Source organism: Psammomys obesus, unplaced genomic scaffold (assembly GCF_907164565.1).
Source record: "Psammomys obesus unplaced genomic scaffold, mPsaObe1.curated_primary_1811, whole genome shotgun sequence".
In the NCBI taxonomy this organism is placed as follows: Eukaryota; Metazoa; Chordata; class Mammalia; order Rodentia; family Muridae; genus Psammomys; species Psammomys obesus.
Window position 1 is genome coordinate 6,503,840 of NW_026590701.1, and position 20,590 is coordinate 6,524,429.

The window sequence follows — 20,590 nt, forward strand, 5'->3', positions numbered from 1 at the left end:
GCTTTCTCTTTTATTAGGATTGAATTCGTGACCATGTATATGTTTAGCAAACATTTTACCAATGAACTTCACACCTACACCTCTCTATAGGGGATTCTGTTACTATGATCTGATAAGTTACATGATAGAAAACTGGCTACCAGTGGGCCCATGCAGTGAGGCAGCACCTAGAGTATACCGCTCCTTTATTGTACATCAATGGCTAGAAATGGTTGCTCCCCAGCTTTGTGTATGTGTGTGCATTTGAGCTGGAAGCCAGAGATCAGTCTGGGGCTAGCGTACCTCAGGTGCCATGCATCATCATCTCTTTTCTAAAAATATGTATTTATTTTTACTTTTATATGTATGGTGTTCTGCTTGTACATATGTTTGCACCATGTGCATGCCTAGTACCCGTGGAGGCCAGAGTGTGTCAGACACCCTGGAAGTGGAATTACAGACAGTTGTGAGCTGCCATGTGGGTACTGGGAATTGAACCCAGGTCCTCTGGAAATGCAGTCAGTGCCTTTTAACTGCTGAACCATCTCTCCAGCTCCCACTTTGTTTTTTTTTTTTTTTGAGTTAAGGTTTCTCACTGGCCTAGAGCTGGCTAAGCAGCCTAGGCTGGCTGGCTGGCTAGTCAGTCCAAGGCATCGCTGTCCCTATCCTTAGTGCTAAAATTACAAATGCCTGCCTTTTTCAAGTGGATTTGCAGACTGAAAAAAAGGTCCTCACTTTACTTTCAATTAGACACAAGACAGTCATGGTTTTCATGAATTACGTAAGGCTCTAAAAAGGTTTCAAAAGACATTCCCAGTGTGTTCTCGGCTTGTGGATAAAGATGTGAGTTCTCAACTGTTGCTCAAGCCACTTAATTTGTGTGTCCTAGCTTGCCATCATGACCTCTAACCTCTGGAACTGGAAGTCCAATTAAATTCTTAAACTCTTGTTAAGTTGCCTTGGTCGTGCAGTTTTATCATAGCAATGGAAGGGTAACTAATACATGTGTATCTTGTTTTCTTTCTATAAACGGATGAACATGACACTAAACTTTAGGAAAGCAGAGCTTTATAACTTAGTAAACAATCACATTTTACAACTAGAAAAAGAATTTCATTTCAAAGTCCATCTAATCCAACTTAATTTTTCATACACAAATCCTCTAGGTGGATCAGGTTGGCCTTGACCTCAGAGATCCAACGGCTTCTGGGTTCTGTGATTAAAGGTGTATGCCACCATACCTAGCTTTTGTTTTTAAAAAAAGATACACTTACTTTGAAACCAGTTGTGGTGATATTTATCTGTAACTGTAGTACTCAGGCGAAGGCAAGAGCAATGACATTTAAAAACCAGTCTGGGCTAATAGAAAAACCAAGAAAACCCAACTTTTATTTTGTGTTTTTAAATATAAACTATCTCAAAATTTTTCTAAAATAAGTTTACAAGGACATATAACACTGCAGTTACTTTACTTTCTACATAGAAAATTTCCATAGATCTAAGTATAGTGAAATTCATCCAACCATCATTCCAATATTATAGATAACTGACTATCATTATTAGCAAGATGGTTTATTCTATAGACTTATAAAATCTACTGCAATGGTCAGAAATAGCACTTATGTAATAAAATATAGGAGTGCCACAGACTGAATATTTGCATTTTATGTTATTAAATACTATTAGAAATTTAAAATTTTTGAATTATTTTGTTCTTTAAGTCATACACTGAGTGGAATGAAACACCCTTTTATACTCACGTGAGTTTAGTAGTTTGCTAGGCTCCTTCTGATCTATGGACATAGGGCAGGTTAATCCTCGAGAAAGTTGTGCTTCAGACTTAGGGACCGGAAACATGTTTGTAGAGTCAGGATCTTTTTCTCCAACTGGTGTGTACTATTAAAAATGAAAATTATGTGGGGCCAGTAAGATGGTGAAGGATAAAGGCACCTGCCTCCTGATGACATGACTTCCATCCCTGGTCCTCCCATGTGGTGGAAGGAGAGCACTGGCTTCTACAAGTTGTCCTCTGCTTCCATTTGTGCACCGTAGTGCACACACCCACACCTACATGTGATAAACATGTTTTTAAAAGAAAAAGAATATTAAAGAAAAATTTAAAAACAAATACCAAGAGATTCATCTTCAGATGAATATAGAAAATAGATGCTATACCACCTGAATATAAAAATTACCCAAAGTAATGCCATTTCATGCCTGGTACTTTTGTCTATTTTATTTTTATCTTAAAGCAGGCTCTAAAAATTTAAGTGGTAATCATGAAAAGGTATTGTATGAGTTTTCCTTATTAAGTACTTACAAATCCCAAAGAACTGATGAGAGATAAGACTTGTCCTGGGGTTCTTGAATAATCTTGCTTAGGTTTAGCCATTGAGGGTGTTGTGAGAATATCCATCATATTGATGTCTATATATGCAAAGGAAAATATATATTTAAAGCCATTGCTTATCATTGAGTATATCAATAACCACATGTTCTGAACTTTGCCTGTCTTTTTATACTAGGAACTTTACCTACAAACTGGCTGGTGTAGAGTACATATATGCAGAGAACTTTATGAGTGGCAGAGGCAACATTTACAAGGAACTAACTACTTGAAATCATTAAAAGTTTGAGAAGGAGACATATAGGTCAGTGGTAGAATGTCTTGTCCAGAATAGCATGAAAAAGGCCCAGGGGTCAAGTCTCATTACTGAAAAAAAAAATTTTTTTAGAACAGTCTGTAGAATAGATGGAATATAGTGAAATAACCCAGAATGCTAACAGCTTCTTAGGAAACACTTGGTCACTATCAGTTATCTCAGCACAAGCAATTGCTACTGCTGTTGGCTGTTCACCAAAATGAGACTGTAAGGCCTTATTGCTTAGCAAATCACACTCTCTCACACACTTTCTCATAGAGAAACTACTATGGAATTGAGCTAGGAGTTTCCTGCCCTCTGTCTAGCTGTCATAGTACCAGAGTGTTAGGGGCTGCTGGGGGAGAATTATTATCAACTGTTTTATTCAGCTCTAGATGCTGTATACAATGCTGCTGCCAGATCAGGCCAGACACGCCCATTGGTGCAGTAGTGGCAAGGATGTTGTGGGGTAACTTAGCATTCTCTGAGTGGATTCAAGTCCGGCTCTGAGGGAGAGAATCCTTGTCCGATAGTCTAAACTTGGTCAAAGGTTCATGGCTGGGGATGTCATAGGTCCTGGGGAGGGGGAAATCCCTACTGCTCTTATTGTGACAAATGGATCTGATAAAATTACCTTCAAAGTAATTATGTTTATGCCCATAGATAATTGCTGCTGTCAGCTCTGATTAAAGCAGTGTATTTTTATAGTGGGCTCCGTAATTACAGATGCTCCTAGCTGAAGTGATGAGAATAGTAACTGTTCAACACTCAGCAAGAAGGGGCCATCTCTATCACACATCCTGCCTCCAAGGTGCAGGGAACATGACAGGAGGGGCAAAGCATGCTGCTGCTGCTACAGAGGGGTGAGCTCAGTGTGGAATTCTGACTTGCAGGAATTACTATCATTTTCTTGAATTCAAGCCAACTATGATCACCTGAACAAGATCTACATAAGATTGGGCCCAAATGGAGCTCCAGGGGTCCTTTTGAAAGTGTTGGGGGAAAGATGGAAGGACCAGGAGGGGACAGGAACCTCACAAGAAGACCAATAGAGACAACTAACCCAGACCAATGGGGGCTTTCAGAGACTGAGACATCAACTAAGGCACATGCTTGATCTGGATACAGGCACACATGTACCCAATGGGTGGCTTGATCTTAACGTGGGGTGCCTGGCAAGTGAAGGGGGGTATTTCTAGTTTCTAACATGGACTGTACTGCCTGCTTTTGTATTACTGCCCTCTGGCAGGGCTGCTTTGCCTGGCCTCAGGGGATGAGAATATGCTCAGTCCTGATGTGACTTGATGTGCTGGGGAGGGTTGATACAGTGGTGGGGGAAGGCTCCCCTTTTCTAGGGGAAAAGGCAAGAGGGGAAGGGAGGGACTGGGAGTAGAGGAGTGAGGGGGCACCCTTCAGATGAAAAGTCAATAAACTGAAATAATAATTTAAAAAAAATTCGGGCCTACCAACATGATGCCAGGGGTGGCCTTTCTGAGACACTATATGCAGGTAACGGTTTCTTAGGGGTGGGAGAGAGAGAGAGAGACAGAGTCACACACACAGAGACAGACAGACAGACACAGACACAACACTGGGAAGGTCCACACTCCTGTAAACAACGCAACTATAACTAACTGGAAATTTAAGAAAACACAAAAGACATGATACATTAGAGGAACTAATTGGGAGGATGAAGGGGATCAACGGAAGTGGGGTGACAGGGGAAAGGGTGTATGTGAATATGACTAAAATACATTATAAACATGTATGAAACATGTTACCTGTTAGACTAAGAATTATAAACTCTGAAATTAGGCAAGATAAATTTTGTTATGGGAACTTTATATCAATGAATATGTAAGCTTAGGTCAAGAGAGAAATTGATCTACTTTATTAACATGTTTCAACATATTGGAATTCTCAGTTATCAAGAAGTAGAACTATTTGAAAGGATTAGGAAGTATGGCCTTATTGGAGTAGATGTGGCTTTGTGTTTGACAAAGTGTGACACTTTGGGTGGGCTTTGATTTTTCAGAAGTCCACGCCAGGGTCCAATTTCTCTGTCTCTCTCTTTCTGCCTGTGGATCAGGATGTAAAACTCTCAGTTACTCCTCCAGTGCCTGCCTGCATGCAGCCAAGCTCTCGGCTATAATGATAATGGACTTAACCTTCTGAAACTGTAAGCAAGCCCCCAGTTAAAAGCTTTTTATAAGAGTTGCCTTGATTGTGGTGTCTCTCACAGCAATAGAACATTGACTAAGATAATACTTTAAAATAATTCAACACTGAATACAATACTTTATATTAATTTAGTTAGATGAAAAAACAAGAAGTCATTCTATTTCATATAAGTCTTTAAAAAGTATGTTCATCATGGGCTAGCTCTTTGATCACCTCCACCTGATCGGGGAGCAGTCTTACCAGGCCACAGAGGAAGACAAAGAAGCCAGCTGTGTACCTGATAGATTAGGGTCAGATGGAAGGGGAGGAGGACCTCCCCTATCATTGGACTGGGAGAAGGGTATAGGAGAAGAAGAGGGAGAGTGGGATTGGGAGGGGATGGGGAGGGAGCTACAGCTGGGATACAAAATGAATAAACTGTAATTAATAAATAAATATAAAATAAAAAATTAAAAAAAAGTATGTTCAACATGCAATCCAAGCTCTTGGAAGGCTGAAGCAGTAAGATTGCTCTGAGTCCAAGGCCAAAGGAAGGCTCTTTCTTAAGACAAACCATTATACTTTATGAACACACCAATTTCATGTGTCTCACACTGAAACAGAAAAAAAAGTAATAATTATATATTTTAGACCTTACTTTTATGACTAAAAATTACCTACCAATATTATCCTTATACAGTTTTCCAGTAATTAATTAGGAGTTGGGCTTGCTTCAAAATTTAAAAATGTCTATAAGAAAGCTAATATGGTAAACATATTATGTATTATAAAACACCCTTAGTGGAACTTCACATACATTCTACAATCAGATATTACTTCTGAGGCAAGATGTATAAAAAAAAAAAAAAAAATCACACGAAGTGAGATTTAGAAGACTATAAAGTTTCTGATCAGCTCAGGTAAGACTTTTACCCAATTTAGGAATAGACTTGTATGTATTTTCACACAATTACAATTTAGAGTTTACAATATTTAGATCCAATTTTATATAACTCTTCATTTACTTAAACCTTTTAAAAAAGCTGTGTGTGGTAGCACATGCTTGTATACCTGTACTTAGGGGCAGAGTTAGAGAGACAGGAGGACTGTCAAAAGTTCAAGGTCAGCCTGGTCTATATGGTGAATTCTAGGCTAGTCAGGGATATAGAACAAGAATCTGTCTCAAAAATGCAAAACCAAGGGCCAGTGAGATGGCTCAGTGGGTAAAGGTATTAACTCACCACACCTAGTGACCTGAGTTTGATCCCAGGAATACCTGTAAAGGTGGAAGGACAGAACTCCACAAAGTTGTTCTCTGACCTTCACACATGACCCTATAGCATGCACATATACACAATAACAACAACAACAAATTCAAAAGGAAAGACCAAAAATTTCTGCCTTTTCATACAACCCTTTTGGTGTATGTGTATCTGTGTTGCTGGAGGGCAAAACTAGGGCCCTGCATATGCTAAGCAAGCATACTACCCAGAGCCATGTGTAGCATTCTCTTCTACAGCTTTTGCTTTTATTTTGTTTTTTAACCCTTTAAGTTAGAACATGAGGACTGGATTTCATCACTGCATCTTCATGCATTATGTTGTTACACTTTGTTCTTATTCTTTCCCCTTCCAACATCACTTTTCACCTCTTCTAATGTCCTCTCTCTTCATCAATACATCTATTTAAAGAAGATTTATTAAAGAGTATATGTGTGTGTGTCTGTCTGTAGGCCCAAATGCATGTGTGTGCCTGTGGAGGCCAGAAGAAGGCATCAGATACCCTGTAGCTGCACTACAGGCAGTTCTGAGTCACCTGAAGCCAGTGCTAGGAACTGATTTCTGGCCCTCTGCCTAATTGCTGAGCCATTTCACCAGTTCCTCTTCTACATTTCTTAATAGAGAATCAACTCTACTTCCGAGCTGATAATTTCTCATCTTTCCATAATGTTTTTTTAGGTTTATAAACTATTATTAACAACAAAGGCCCAGAGACTTATTTCTGCTTGGACACATGATGCACTCAGTAATGTCCTGCTTCAATTTATTATACAGTGGTGCTGCAGATCATTTCATTCATTTATATTTTGTTCTCTAGACCCACTGCCTTAAAATAAGTTCTGAAACAATAGATCAATAGACTAGGATTGTAGCTCAGTGTCAGAATACTTGCTTAGCAGCAAGAAGCCTTGAGTTCAGCCTTTAGTATTTAGAAATTAACACAAGGGGCTATACAGATGGCACTAATTGCTTTTTCAGAGGGTTGGGGTTCAATTCCCAGCACCCACATGCAGCTCATGGCTGTCTGTGACTCCAGTTCCAGGGGATCAGACATCTTCCCACAGATATGATTGCAGACAAAACACCAATGCACATAGAAATCAAATCCTGATACAGTGAGTGGCATATGTCTATAATCCCAGCACTTGAGGTGGAGGCAAGAGTTCATGATTATTTTTGGCTATTTAACAAGTTTGAGGTCAACCTAGGCTACATAAACCCAGTGTTACTCTATCCTCTTCCCCTCCAAATAAAATCAGAGAATTAAAATATTTTGTTTTCTTAAAACATAGACAAATTTTCTTTTGAAAACACTAATCCAATATATAATCACTTTAGAAAAACTGCTTTTTTGTAGTTTGCTCATGGATTAGTGTCTGTGGTAGTAATAATGTAAAATGGTTAATTTGTTTTTTATATGAGCATTTTAAAAATTACTACTCAGAAATGAACTTATTTCCACATATATATGAATGAATGGTATCTATTAAGGTCTTGGTGGTAGCAAGCTGTATTTGTGTGTTTTAGGAATCAACTCTGGATCATATTACAAGTTAAATCATTTTGTTTATGCTTAATTGTTCATCCTGTTTCAGCAGGGATAAAGAGAATAGTAGCTGTCAGTTCCATTTTTAAAGATCTAGGAGTTTTAAGGACCTCCTAAGTTCCAATGATTATCATTTTGTCTGTCTGTCTATCTATCTATTTATCAATCACCTATCGATTTTTTCTGCTTTTGATGCTAAGATTGGATCTAGTTAAGCAAACATTCTGCCACCATAGCCTCCTGTTTAAAATTTTTTTTTTAGTTTTTTAAAGGATTTATTTATTTATGTATTTTATTCTTCATATACATTAGAATCGGGAATCAGAGCCCATCATAGATGGTTGTGAGCCACCATGTAGTTGCTGGGGAATTGAACTCACAACCTCTGGAAGAGCATTCAAGTGCTCTTCACCACGGAGCCCCAAGCCTCCTAATGGGAAACAAACAAACCAAAAAACCAAAAAACATTTCATGCTAATTTCTAGCATACCTCAGAATAAATAGCCATTACATTTTATCTAGTATAAAAAAAAAGAAGTTAATGAGAGAGAGTCTCAAAATTTGTTGGGCTTTTTAAAAGGTACTTACCTTCCTCAGCTCTGGAAAAAAAAAAAAAAAAAAAAAAAAGGTACTTACCTGCTATTATTCTTACCTCTATTCAGAATAATTTTGGAAAGGCCAAAATCTGTCAGCTTAATATGACCCTCATTGGAAATAAGCATATTGTCTGGTTTCAAATCCCTGAACATACAAAAGGCAAATAGATATTTTTAAAAAAGTAGTTTTGATGTTAAAATACCAGGGAGGCTTATGTGTTTATTCACCCCTAAAGACACATACATACAAGCAACACTAAGTAGACAAAGCAGCTTGTGTTAATATTTTTATGTATATATGTATGTATATACATGTATATTTTTAAAGAGGCTAAGGGTTTGAGATGGAGCAGGAAGTATGGGAAGCATTAGATATAGGAAAGAGAGGAAAGGAATTATAAAATTAGTTATGATTTAATTAATAAAACATTTTCTAAAAGGGAAAAAAAGTACCAGTGAGGGTGGGGGGAATTACAAGAGATTTAATTAATAAAACATTTTCTAAAAGGGGAAAAAAAAAATACCAGCGAGGGTGGGGGCAACTATTTATTTCCTTTAAAATAAAAGTACTCATGAGTGGCTCAGAAAAGAATAGAAAACCGCTCTAAAAAACATCTATTACATATTAGAATATACAAAAATTTATATGATTCAATAGTAAATTCTATTTGGCATTATTTCTGGATATCTTATCCTCCTGCCAATTCAAATTTATATCCACTTCTCTAAAGCAAGATATGTTAAAACTTTAGCATAGCGGAGTCACGTAATCTCCTTCTGAAGACATGAAAGGTCTGCCCTTCAGTGGAGACCACAAAGTCTATCACTATTGTATGATGGTATGGGGGTAGAAAGAAATTAATACTTTTCACCTTAAAATGTAATATTTATGCTCAGAACAGCCATTAACAAAATAGGGATATTAAAGAAGAGCTAATGTAGTCTTCCATTGTATATTGCAACTGAGCTGTAGGTAAACTAGAAACACAAGCCAAGTAGTTTATGCATACATCATAGATTGAAGCACAATACATTTAAGTAATAATTCATAGAAAAGTCAGTGTTACCTATGGATGACTCCATGTCTATGCAGGTAGTCTAAGGCCAGTGCTACTTCAGAAATATATTTTATAGCCATCTCTTCATCAAAATAACCATATATATGTAGAAGAGACTTGACATCTCCACCAATAAGATATTCCATTACCTAGCAGAAAAGAATTTAAAAACAATATACTTGAAATATATAGTGTTTACACATTACAGTTTTATTTTTTTAGAACAGTTCCATAATGAAACATTTTGTTATCACTCACAGGCCTGAGCTTCCTATTTCTCTGCCTAGCTTTCCAAGTACTGGGATCATATACATGCATCATCATATTTTTTTTTTTTTTCTGCTGAAAAATTAAGCTGCTCAGTGTGAACAAAAATCAATTACATAAAAGTTCTAAGATTATCGGAACTATTTCTCATTTGCCAACATCTCAGTTCACAATGTTGTAGCATGGGCCAGATCTGGTTGTTTCTTCTTTACACATATTTTTAATAGTAATATTACGTATTATGCTAGCTAGTTTTTATGCCAACTTGACACAAGCTAGAGACATCTCAGAGGAGGGAAATTTGAGAAAATGCCTTATAAGACTGGGCTGTAGGCGAACTTAAAAGGTATTTTCTTAATTAGTGATTGATATGGAAGGGCCTAGTCCATTGTGGGTGGTGCTATCCCTGGGCTGGTGGTCCTGGGTTCTATAAGAAGTCAGGCTGAGCAAGCCACGGGGAGCAAGCCAGTAAATAGCACCCACCATAGCCTCTGCATCAGCTCCTGCCTCCAGGTTCCAGCTTTCTTCAGTGGACTGTAACTCAGGACCCTTTCCTCTCCAAGTTGCTTTTGGTTATGGTGTTTCATTACAGCACTAGAATTCCTAAGACACATTTAACATCTACATGCTAATAAATTAATCATTTTATATAAGTATACTCCTGTTTAAACTTTTTAATTTTAAAAATACATTAATTTCAGTAAACTTGGTATTAATATATAATTTTATTATTATTATTATTTTGAGATGGAGTCTTAATATGCTGTTCAGGCTAGTCTTGAACTCCTGGGTTTCACACACCCTTTTGCCTTGACTTCCTTTATTGCTGTAATCACAAGTACACACCCGGCTTGTGTTATTTTTCTTTTCTTTTCTTTTTTTTGCTGGATAATTTGATAATGAAAGTCTAAAAGTTAGTGAACTGTTACCCTGAAGTTTTTGTCTTGTTTTGAGACAGGTTAGTCCTCTGTGCACCTGGCTGGCCTAGGACTTGCAGTCCTCCTGCTTTTACTACTCAAATACTGAGATTGCAGGCTTATTCTGACAGCTGACTGCCATAAACTTCAAACGAGTTGCTGAACAATTACTGTGCAAGTACAGAGCAGTAAGATTCTAATATGTAGCATATATTTATATTTCTATGATCATCTCAATGTTGTCCTTTATAGCTTCTCTCTTCAGACCCCATTCACAACACATAAAACAAGGCTTTCTGTTACATCTATGTGGAGCCAGTGTCCAGTGTATGTATGTTCATCTTTCAAAATACAGGCTTGAAGAAAATAGGCTTACTTACAAAAAGACTTTTTTTTTTTTTTTAACTTGAGGTTATTTGATTATTTCCTCATGATTCCATGGTATGACTATTTGGCAGAAGTATGAAACTGATGCTCTCCTTTTTGGTGATGGTCCCAGAAGAGGCATCTACAGAGGAGTTTGAGAGTTGTCCCCTGCTCCCCAAAACCTGGGGACTGATTCTAGGATCTTGTTGGTATACACACACTCTACCACTGAGCTGTATCTTCATGCCTCTGGATCTGTAATAAAACCCAAGTCTTGCCACTGTTTGTCTGTGGACCAAATTTTGAATACCCAAGATCTGAGGATCTAAACCATTTATGAAGTTAGATATGTTGGTAAGACACTATTATCAAATGTCTAGAATAAATGAGGATGGAACTGGATATATAGCTTAGTGACAGGATTCTTCCCTACCATGTGTAGGGCATTTGGTTTGGGCCTTAGTACTACATATAAAAAAATAAACCAAAAACAAACAAAAGAAATAATAATATTATAGCTGTCTAATTATTACAACAATTCTAGAATAAAAACAGAAAGCCCCATGATGAGCAATCACACCTACCACTCACTTACTGTTGTAATAGGGCTCAATGTTATTAGATATCAAGGAGTTAAATCAGGGTCAATACTAGAGTCACGTTCATGGTCTTTACACACATACATGTAAAATAGGATGCTGTAAAAGCATCTGGAGCCTTGGGAAGAATGAAAGGATTAAGTGGAGGCAGGCAAGCGTGAAATAGCTTGCTAACCCATGATGCTGTCTGGCTTGAGCCCTGTCTGCATCTAGCTACATGGACATCCCCTCGCCAAACAAAGCTATTGGTTCACCCTGACCTATTCCGCCCTAGCTGTCCTTCCTTTGTGGCTGAACACATCTTGAAACATATCCTGAAATCAGAGGTAGTGGGCCAGTCAGGTCTACACTGGTGCAGTGAGACTATCTATGTTCTAAAAAACAAACAAACAAACAAACAAACAAACAACCAAAAACCAAACCAAAACCCTATTTATGATCATATGGCCATGCATAATAGGGCATGTAAGTAAGTAAAATCATTTTAGGAAAGAACATGCATGGTGGACAAAAGTTTATATAACCCAAACTTATCAATCAAACAGAAAACTACCCATATTTCTTCCTTAACAATCAACTTCTCCTCTTTCCGTGGACCCTGGCAGTAACCAGGTGCTTTGGAGTACACTTCTCAGTCTGCTATTCCTGTTTAGCTACCTGAACTGCACACTCACTGTGCCTTTGAATAAAATCTGCTTCTAGACTATTTGTGTGTTTCTTCAACTCTTGGAGCAAGATGCCAACATCCTGGAAACATCGAGTCCAGGCTAATAACAAGACAACTTTTCTACCTTTGGACATAGTATTCAAGGATATTACTTTTTATTCTGTGAAGAGCAAGATAATAAACTTTAGGCTTTGTGGGATTCTATTACAACTATTTCACTCTGCCATTGTGTCACTGACAAAGATGTAGGCAACATAAATACAAGGATGTGATTAGGTTCCAATAAAACTTTACCAACTGACTGAAATTCCAGTTCACTGTAATTTTCATTTATCAGAAAAGTCTTTTCTTGGTGTTGTGTGGTGGTCATGTGTGTAATAGGGGACAGAGGACATTAGGAATACTATTCTATCACTGTCTTTATCTTCTGTGACAAGGTCTCTCACTATTCTGAAGCTACTGTAAGCAGCAAACCAGTGATTTTGTGACCCTTATAGCACTAGTATTACTGGGGTATCTGTGATCACACTCAGATTTTTATATGGGAATTTGAATTAAGGTCCTTATGGGTGTGCAGCAAGAACTGTTACTCCCTGAGCCATCCCAATTCCAAAAACTAGTGTTTAAAAGTCCCCCCTCCCTAACCCTTTGTTTTTAAAGCAGAACCTCTGTCTACAGGGTGGCCTTAAACTTGTAGCTGAGCATGATCTCAAACTCCTAACCCTCCTGCCTCTATCTCCTCAGTGTTGGGATTAACGTGTATACCACCACACCCAGTTTTTGGTGCTGGGAACTGGACATTAGAAGATGGAAATCAATTTCTCTTACATTTGGTATTCATTTTCTTATAGTGAATCACCCAAAGAACAGTGTTATTTTACACTGTTTTATGACCTTTCCAAAGATACTCTCTTTAACCTTGTTGATTTCTTTTTTCTTTCTTTTCTTTTATTCAATGTAGGGTCTTCTATATAACTCAGGCTGGACTAGAACTTGCATTCTTCCTGCTTCTGCCTTCCAAGTGCAGTTATTATAGACCTGTGCTATTGTGCACAGCTTATAACTGCTTTGGAGGTAAATCCCCAGATAAAACTTTGTATCCTCACACCAAAATTAGTTCCCTAGAGTCACCATGTGTCAGCTTCATCAGAGGAGTTAATTACAACCCAGTATGGAAATTCACCTGACTAAAGAAAATAGAACCAAACAAAAACCTGAAAGAATTTCACCAACAATATAAACACCAAAGAAATGGTCAAATTCATGACCAAATACTGGAATTCTATGTTGTCGGAAAGATGTTGCTACCATTCCAGGAAACAGGCAGGACTCACTGTATGACCCCATACGCTATTCATCTGAAATGTAGCTTGTTAAAAATAAAACTGCCTTGCTTGTAAATTCCTCTTGGTGCAGTAAAAACAGACAAAAACAGTGCTCAGCCCTATGCTCTTCTTTTCCAAAACTTCTTAGATTTTTGTACAAAGATAGATCTAAGATAGATCTTTGTACCACACGTAATGGTAGTCTAAACATACTTGAAGGTTTACTAAAGATTGCAAATGAACTAAACCATCAGGTAGCAGACCAGTTTTAGACCAAGTATCATTTGATAAGGTATTTAGATGAGGTTAACATCTAAATCAGTAGATTTTTGATAAAGCACATTATTCGCTATAATAGCTCTCAAGCAATCAGCTGTTACCAGGAGAAAAGACTAAAATCCTTAAAATAAAGGGAAGCATGCCTTCAGAAGAGTTGCAGAAATGGTAGCATTAATGTCTAGAGTAACAATCTACTTAGAGTACAGTCTCTAGAGTAACAATCTACCTTGTAGCTTAGATTTCCACCTTCTAAGAGTTAAATGATAGGATTCCTTAAAATGAATCCTTCTTGCTGTGTCTTTACATATATACAAATATATCTTATTGGTTCTTTTTCTCATTAAAGCAACAGGTAAATTGGTCAAGGTCATTAAGTACCAAAGCAGGAATTCAGGTGCAAAATGTAAACACAAATACTATGTTCACAGATCACTGGGTTCAGCAACTGCTGACCTAATATAGAAGCTGTTTACGTACCAAGTAGACATTGCTGGCTGATTGCAGTGAGTAATACAGGTGCACAACGAAAGGGCTTTTGCTTAGTGCCAGCGCATCTCTCTCAGCTTGTACCTGATGAGTCATGTTTTTATTGATCATGTCCGCTTTTCTGACAACCTATAATAGAGAACACGACAAGAGACACATTTACCTTCTTTAGAAGTTTCAAAGTTGCCATCATAAAAACTCCAAAAAAGAGAAAATACACAGATGTCAGGAGACTGCCAGGAAAATAGCTTAGATGGTGAAACAAACAAATTAGAAAACATTGTTTTCAAGATAACCCTGTTTGTCTTGGGACTAAATGGCAAAAGTACCATGTACTAGAGAAAGGAAAGAAATTAAGTACCTGAGCATCTGTATGCTTGTAGGAAAGCTTTACTATGACAAAGTCAAAAGATAACAATGTCCCTAATAAGCCCTTCTGATAACCAGGAAGCTGGTAACATGAACAGGAATATGTTTATATGTATACATACACTTATACATTTTACCTTGTCATTTTTTAAAATTTATTTTATTCACTTTACATCCTGATTACAGCCACCCCCCTCCCACACTCCTTTCCCCCATTCTCCCCTCTTCTTCTCGTCAGAGAAAGGGGAGGTCCCCCATAGGTACCAACCTGCCTTGGTACATTAAGTTGCTGCAGAACGAGGTGCATTCTCTCTCACTGAGGTGAGACAAGGCAGCTGAGTTAGGGGAAAGGGATCCAAAGGGAGGCATTAGAGTCAGAGAGGGACCCTGCTGCAGTTGTTGGGGGAACCACATAAAGACCAAGCTACACATCCGCTACATATGTTCAGGGGGCCTAGGACCAGTCCAGGTATGCTCTTTGGTTGGTCTCGGTGGGACCCCATACACCCAGGTTAGTTGATTCCATAGGTCTTCTTGTGGAGTCCTTGACCCCTATGGCTTCCTCGTTCTTCCAACTCTTCCATGTGACTCCCCAAACTTTAGACAAAGTTTAATGGGGGTCTCTACATCTGTTTCCATCAGCTGCTGGGTGAAGCCTCTCAGAGGAGTTATGCTAGGCTCCTGTCTACAAGCATAGCAGAGTAACATTAATAGTGTCAGAAATTGGTTTTCTTCCACAGTGTGGGTATCAAATAGGATCAGCCTTTGGTTGGCCATTCCCTTAATCTTTACTCTACCCTTCTCCCTGCACATCTTGTGAGCAGGACAAATATTGGGGTAAAGGTTTTGTGGGTGGGTTGGTGTTATCTTTCCACTGGAAGTCCTGCCTGGCTACAGGAGGTGGCTCCATATCTCCTGCTGCTAGGAGTCTTAGCTAGGGTGACCCACACACTTCCTGGGGCCTCCCCTATCCCAGGTCTCTTGCAAGTCGCAAAGATGTCTCCATCTTTGATTTCTATTTTCTCACCACGCCCTCTCTCCCCCACCCTCCCTACTCATAATCATTACCCCGGTCTCCTCCTCAGTTCCCTCCCTCCATCCACCTTCAGTGCCTATTTTATTTCCTCTTCTGAGTGAGATTCCAGCATCCTCCCTTGGGCCCTCCTTGTAGCTTCTTTGGGTCTGCAGATTGTAGCATGGTTATCCTGTACTTTATGGCTAATGTCCACTTATAAGTGAGTACATACCATGCGTGTCTTTTTGGGTTTGGGTTACCTCACTCAGGATGTTTATTTTCTACATCCATCCATTTTCCTGCAAATTTCAAGATGTCCTCGTTTTTTAATAGCTGAGTAGTAGTCTATTGTGTAAATGTACCACATTTTCTTTATCCATTCTTTGGTTGAGGGACATCTGAGTTGTTTCCAGTTTTTGGCTATTGCATATAAAGCTGCTATGAACATAACTGAGCAAGTGTCCTTGTGGTATGGTGGAGCATCTTTTGGGTATATGCCCAGGAGTGATTTAGCTGGGTCTTGAGGTAGATCTATTCCCAATTTTCTGAGAAACTGCCAGATTGATTTCCACAGTGGTTGTAAAAATTTTCACTCCAACCAGCAATAGAAGAGTGTTCCGTTCCCTTTCTCCACAACCTTATCAGTATGTTCTTGAATTTTGATCTTAGCCATTGAGACAGGTATAAGATGGAATCTCAGAGTCATTTTGATTTGTATTTCACTAATGACTAAAAATAAGGAACACTTCAAGTATTTCCTCACAATTAGAATGATGAGAACTGGTCACAGTAGCACATGCCTTTAATACAAGCATTTGGGAGGCTGGGCCAAGCTGGACCACAGAGCAAAACTCTTAAAAAAAAAAAAATCCACAAAATAAAACAAAATTCTGAAATATTCTCAAATGCTGCCTTACAGAAAAATCTTAGGTATATCCCTATCGTTATGTAATGTATCTTAGGCTGGCTTTGAATTTACTATATAGGCGAGGAGCCCTTGAACTCCCAATTTGCCTACCTCCATCTCTCAGCTGTTGGCAGTACAGGTGTGTGCCATCACATCTGGCCAGTTTACACCTATTTTATGTTTCAGGGAAATTGGTCTAGAAGCAAAACTATACGTTAAAACTGGAGCATTAAATGAACACTGGGACCATATAATTCTCAAAGAATTAGTGAAAATATATTTTTAAAAATCCTGGGATTCTTCCCCCCCCCCCTTTCCAGTTACGACAGGTAATAGAGTTGGCCCCGGCCCTCACTAGCTGCAGCACTCAGAAGAGCAGGCCCTGCATCTCACCTGGGCAGCACAATTGAGCTGGCCCTGGTGTCATGGGCACATATGAGGTGGCCCAGAGGACGTGAGAGTGAGAGAGCTGGCTCTGCCCCCTTGTTGGCTTCTGCATTGGATGAGCCAGCTGGGGCAGTGCTGGAGAGCTTGTCTTGGTGGTACTACAAGAAAAGAAGTGTGGACAAAAGGATATACTGTGGTATATACTGTGACACACTCCAGCTTCCACAATGAGATGTTTTTTGTGGTGGGTGGTTGCAACGGTGAAGGGTGAAGGGTGAGTATGAAGGGACAGGGAAATGAGTGGGTTTGGGGTACACAATGTTGAACTCTCAGAGATCATTAAAAAGTTAAAAAATACTGGGATCAATGCTTATTACTATTATAATACTATTATTATACTCATTAAGTATTTAATAAAATGATTACTGCATGATGAATTCTAGCTTTACTTCCTTAAGAAAGCCAAGGGGAAGGCTAAGAATGTAGATCGGTGGCAGAGCACTGACCTAATTAATGGGTAAGGACCCATGTCTCTCTTTCCCAGCACTGTAGAGAGATTAACAAAGCAAGCCTATAGCATGATTCTGCCTGTCACCTCACTAGAGGCTCATAAAGTGGTGCCCTGCCAAGGGGACCACTATTCCACAGACCCCAAAATATTTACTAGACAGATTAATTGATGTTTTCATATAAACAGTTAGTGACTGTTTGAGGTGTTATAAAAGGAAAAGCAAGTATTTTGGCAATATATAAAAGTAAGTAACAATTTCAATGTGTTGAGTTTGGAAGATCAGAGGTTTCAGTGGAATCAGGTAAACCACAAAACAAAACAATGGGTGAAAAGCAGAGAAAGGTAGAATAAAAGCAGTTAAGAAGAAACCAGAATGAACTTAAGTTCTGAGGTGTGAAAATAAAGTCATGGCTTTTGAGGAGCCAGTCAGCTGTCTGAATGCTGTTATTACATGGGTTATGTGGGCTGGGCACGGTGGCACATGCCTGCCAGTACTTGGGAGGCAGAGGCAGGCAGATCATTGTGAGTTCAAAGACTGGTCTACAAAGTCCAGGACAGCAAGAGCTCTGCAGAGAAACTATCTTGAAAAAACAAAAACAACAACAATAAAACAAAAAAAACCTAACCAAACAAACAAAAAAAAAAACCAAAACCAAACAAAAGAGAGAAAAAGAGCGAGAGAGAAGAGGCATGAAGCAGAGATATAGGGCCAAAAACTGGGAATATGACTGACTTTTAAAGGACTGTCTATTTGGACCTGCATGGAACAGCCTAAAGAATGGATTAAAAATAAAAATAATGACTCTAGTTAGGGGACTATTTCAGTCCACTATGTATGGACATGAAGGCCCGATGAATCTCAAACCACTGGGCAAATGAAAAAAGATCAAACAAACAAACAAACATGCAAAAGATCATCCACTGAATGATTCCATTCATGAGAAAGTCCAAAGGAGGAAACCTTGCAGAGACAGAGTGTTTGCTGGGCACAGGACATGTCTGTAATCACTGCATTTGGGAGACAGAGTCAGGAGTATCGGTAGTGTAAGGCCAGCCATCCTCAGCTACATTACAAGTCTGAGCCTATTTGCGACTGTTCAGGAGAGAGAGAAGGGAAGAGAGGAGAGGAGAGTTTGTAGTTATTTGTTGATGAATTAAAGGAAGAGGCACTACAGATAGGCAGAAGGTCATTTTCTGGACTTTTTCTTAAGACTGGATTGCAATGATTGCTACATAACCATTTCATTTTCTAAAATCATCATTGAGCTGCACTTGTATGAATAAGTGGGGGAGAAATGAGGGCCTGAACTTGTTCAATAGGGGGAAAAAAAGAGAATGTTTTCCAGAGGGAGAACAGGAACAGATAAAGGATATGTGATATGGATGAAATATAAAAAAGTTAAAATGCCTTAAGTTTCTAGGCAGAGGGTAGGGATGATGTTGGTGCTAGTAAAGGGAGAGAAGGAATACAAGAGGTCAGCCTTCAGGCAGGTTAGAGCACTGTTCAACCTGTGCGTGCCATTTACCAAAAACTGGGTGCCAGGAACTTGAAGCTGTCAATAGCCTGCTTTCCCATGTTATTTTTACTCATTACCGAAATGGGAGAGTAATCTGAAACTTTGGGAGTGATGAGAACTGAGAGTGGATAGAACAATGTTGAGTGCATACTGACTGTTTTTAAGATCACATCTATATTAAGCACACATTTCTTTCTACTTACTCTAAATACACTTACAAATCTAAAATCACTATGGAAAATTTGAAAAGCAAAAATGAGGTTTAACGAGCCTGCTTATTAATTTAACATCAAATGGATGAGATTAAAATATGATCTGAAAATGACTATTACAAACTTAATGAAAGGATCAAACTTAATTCTGGTGAAGCTCGTAAGTAAAACAAAACTCCAGATGATACATAAAACAATACTGGAATTAAAAATGTACACAACAGTAATTTCATAACAAAATTTGAATATAATGCAGCTTTTTGGAGTGGGATTTGAAATCGGTGTCTACAAACCAATCTTGTTTGTGATAGCAAAATTTCGGCTATTCTGAATGTTAGAGCAAATAACGAAAACATAACCAGCAAGTACTTAAGGCCTTTTGGATTTTGAAAAGTGACTCATGAATCACGGCGGTGGCTTCAAGTCTCTGCCTCGGTTTCTCATTTGTTAACATTGGCCAGGGCAAAGTTGGATAAGTTTTGCTATTTTTCACTGGGTAGTGATTTTTCAGGATACAGAAAAGGGCAGGGCAAGGGAAATGATAGCCACCTGCCCACTTCTGACGCCCGAACACAACAGTCAGAACGCAGGACTGTGCAGGCGTCTGCAAGCCGTGCATTCCAGACTAGTGCTCCAGCAGCCCCAGAGCCTGTTCGACAACGCAGAAAGATGGTCCGTAGCGGAGGACCGCTTAAGACCTTCTCCCTTCTAGACTTCCTACCTTCACTGCGTACAACTTGCCGCCTTTTTGTCCCAGGTACACTTTCCCGAATGCACCACGGCTAATAGGCTTCACTATGGTGAACTCCTCAATGGAGGGTGGTCTGGGTACCGGGATCTTTTCCACGCACTCATCTGTCGCCGCTCCTCCTTCATTCTCCTCACTCCCGGAGGCGGAGGACTCCATAGCCCTTCCGTGCGCACAGCAGCCACAACTCCCGCCAACCTGATTCAAAAGGAGGTTCCGCCCACGCCGGGCGCCTCCCGTGACGTCACCGTGCGGCTGCGCCCGCCCGGCTGGCGCTCGGCGGCCTCGGTGGGCGGGGCTCGGCTGGGTTCGGGTTCGGCCCGCTCAGCCGCGGGTGTGTGACGTCGTAGCCTGGTTGCCGGCCAACGAGCGAGGCGACTACTGAGACTTTAATGTGGACTGAGTCTGGTGGGGTCCTTCCGGGTCCCAGTAAAGATCTGTAGTCCTCCCTCCCTCCGCGAGAGCTAAAAACCAGGCGACTGTTAAGTAAAGCCATGGCCAGGGATGAGGTGTGGCAGCTAGTGAAGTCCCGGGATGTGGAGAACCTGGGTGAGCGGGAAGCGCGCTTGACTCGGTACTAATTCAGAAACAGCCCAGGAGCGACTAGCGGACCTCCAGTTTATCGTGGGGCGGGGAAAAAGTCGAAAAACAACTCCCAGAGTGAACCACGACGCGGAAGAGGCGGAGCGCCGCCGCCGTGGGGGCCGGTTGAACGTGGGTCCCTTGCTCCGGAAGTACTGAATCGTTAGCCTCTGGT

General features: G+C 39.6%; 1 protein-coding gene across 3 annotated transcripts in view; it reads right to left on the reverse strand.

Moving 5' to 3' along the window:
• Positions 1 to 19,992, reverse strand: part of Mastl (microtubule associated serine/threonine kinase like) — a 31,783-nt gene extending 11,791 nt beyond the window's left edge. For all 3 annotated transcript variants that reach the window (XM_055608606.1, XM_055608604.1, XM_055608605.1), the window contains exons 1-6: positions 19,807 to 19,992; positions 14,159 to 14,296; positions 9,271 to 9,410; positions 8,260 to 8,348; positions 2,300 to 2,406; positions 1,740 to 1,875 (exon numbers count right to left, since the gene is read on the reverse strand). In XM_055608606.1, the coding sequence (XP_055464581.1) occupies positions 1,740 to 1,875; positions 2,300 to 2,406; positions 8,260 to 8,348; positions 9,271 to 9,410; positions 14,159 to 14,296; positions 19,807 to 19,992 (796 nt within the window). The remainder of the gene's footprint in view (positions 1 to 1,739; positions 1,876 to 2,299; positions 2,407 to 8,259; positions 8,349 to 9,270; positions 9,411 to 14,158; positions 14,297 to 19,806) is intronic.
• Between the last annotated feature and the right edge of the window lie 598 nt (positions 19,993 to 20,590).